Here is a 1,269-nt window from a genome sequence, read left to right as displayed (position 1 = left end):
TGTGTGTGTGTGTGTGTGTGTGTGTCCAGTATCATGCCGTATTGCAGCTCGCGCTGAAACTGAACACTAACCCGTGTGTCTGTCTGTCCGTCTGTCTGTCCGTCTGTCTGTCTGTCTTTCTGTATTTGTGTGTCTGTGTGTGTGTCCAGTATCATGCCGTATTGCAGCTCGTACTGAAACTGAACACTAACCCGTGTGTCTGTCTGTGTGTCTCCCCCCACCAGGACCATGACCTGCAGCAGAAGATCGACCACGAGATCAAGATGCGGGAGGGCACGGCGCGCCTCCTGGTGGCCAGCAAACACCCGGCCCAGGTGCTGGAGGCAGCCAAGAACCTGCTTTCCTCCAACACGCGCATCATCGCCTACATGAGTGAGCTGCAGAGGCGCAAGACGGCCGAGGTGCTCGGGAAACACACGTGAGTCCATATAAGTAATATATATAATATGGTCGCTTTTAAGCACAAGGGGGCTTGACGCTCATATGACCTTATGCAGTTGCGAGCGCCGTAAAACCTATACTAAAAGAAAACAAACAAGGACGCTATCCCGAAAAATGTTTTGAGACAATTGAAGTTAAAGCTTTTGGACCATTGTTTAGTTTCTTTTTTTTAAAACTAGGCGAGTTTTCTCTATAACCAAACAAATTAACACACCACTGAAAGCAAATATCTCCTATAGGTAGGGCAATGCCCACTTTTGGTGTAGGTCAAGATTTCTGGAACTGTTCCGATTTTCCCGGTACTATCCCGGATTTGACAGTCAGGAATTCGAGAGCCTTTATATCATACACAACACCGATACCAGCCCCACGTCCTGATGTAACTGTTGGTTGTTATGTCATGGTGTCCTTGATTGGGTTTTGAGAAGGTTGACAAGTTTGCACCTTTTTAATTAAACGAATATGTGTTTTATGTTAATTGTTCTGGTATGGTTCGATTCTTTTTTCCCATCAAAAATCTGTCGTCGTGATCTCGCCTTCTTTTCTTTGTATGTCACTCTCAGTAACACCTCAAATCTTGGGCATGTATATGACGGAATTGTGTAGCAAGTGCCGTGAAACTTTCTAAAACAAAAACTGAAAAAGAAAATAAGCCCACTGACAGCTCAAGTAGACTATTCAACCTTCGGAAAGATATTTGTATGTCTAATAGAGCGTTAAAATTGAACGACAACAGAGGTCCATGTCCATGTAGAGATGTAGAGATACTCATTGTTTCTCCGAAATGTTCATTCTCCTTCATTGGCGAATGAACAACGAACAACCCCC

The 1,269-nt window shown here is 44.6% G+C and overlaps 1 protein-coding gene across 1 annotated transcript in view; it reads left to right on the top strand.

The window, feature by feature from the left end:
- Positions 1–1,269, top strand: part of LOC101851094 (rhotekin) — a gene marked incomplete in the record, with an annotated part of 127,724 nt that overhangs the window by 108,398 nt on the left and 18,057 nt on the right. Inside the window, 1 exon segment of the mRNA XM_013084629.2 lies at positions 225–418. Within this exon segment, the coding sequence (XP_012940083.1) occupies positions 225–418 (194 nt within the window).

This window comes from Aplysia californica, unplaced genomic scaffold (assembly GCF_000002075.1).
Source record: "Aplysia californica isolate F4 #8 unplaced genomic scaffold, AplCal3.0 scaffold00013, whole genome shotgun sequence".
Lineage (NCBI taxonomy): Eukaryota > Metazoa > Mollusca > Gastropoda > Aplysiida > Aplysiidae > Aplysia > Aplysia californica.
The sequence above is the reverse complement of the archived record's forward strand: the minus strand, read 5'-3'. Positions and strand labels throughout refer to the sequence as shown.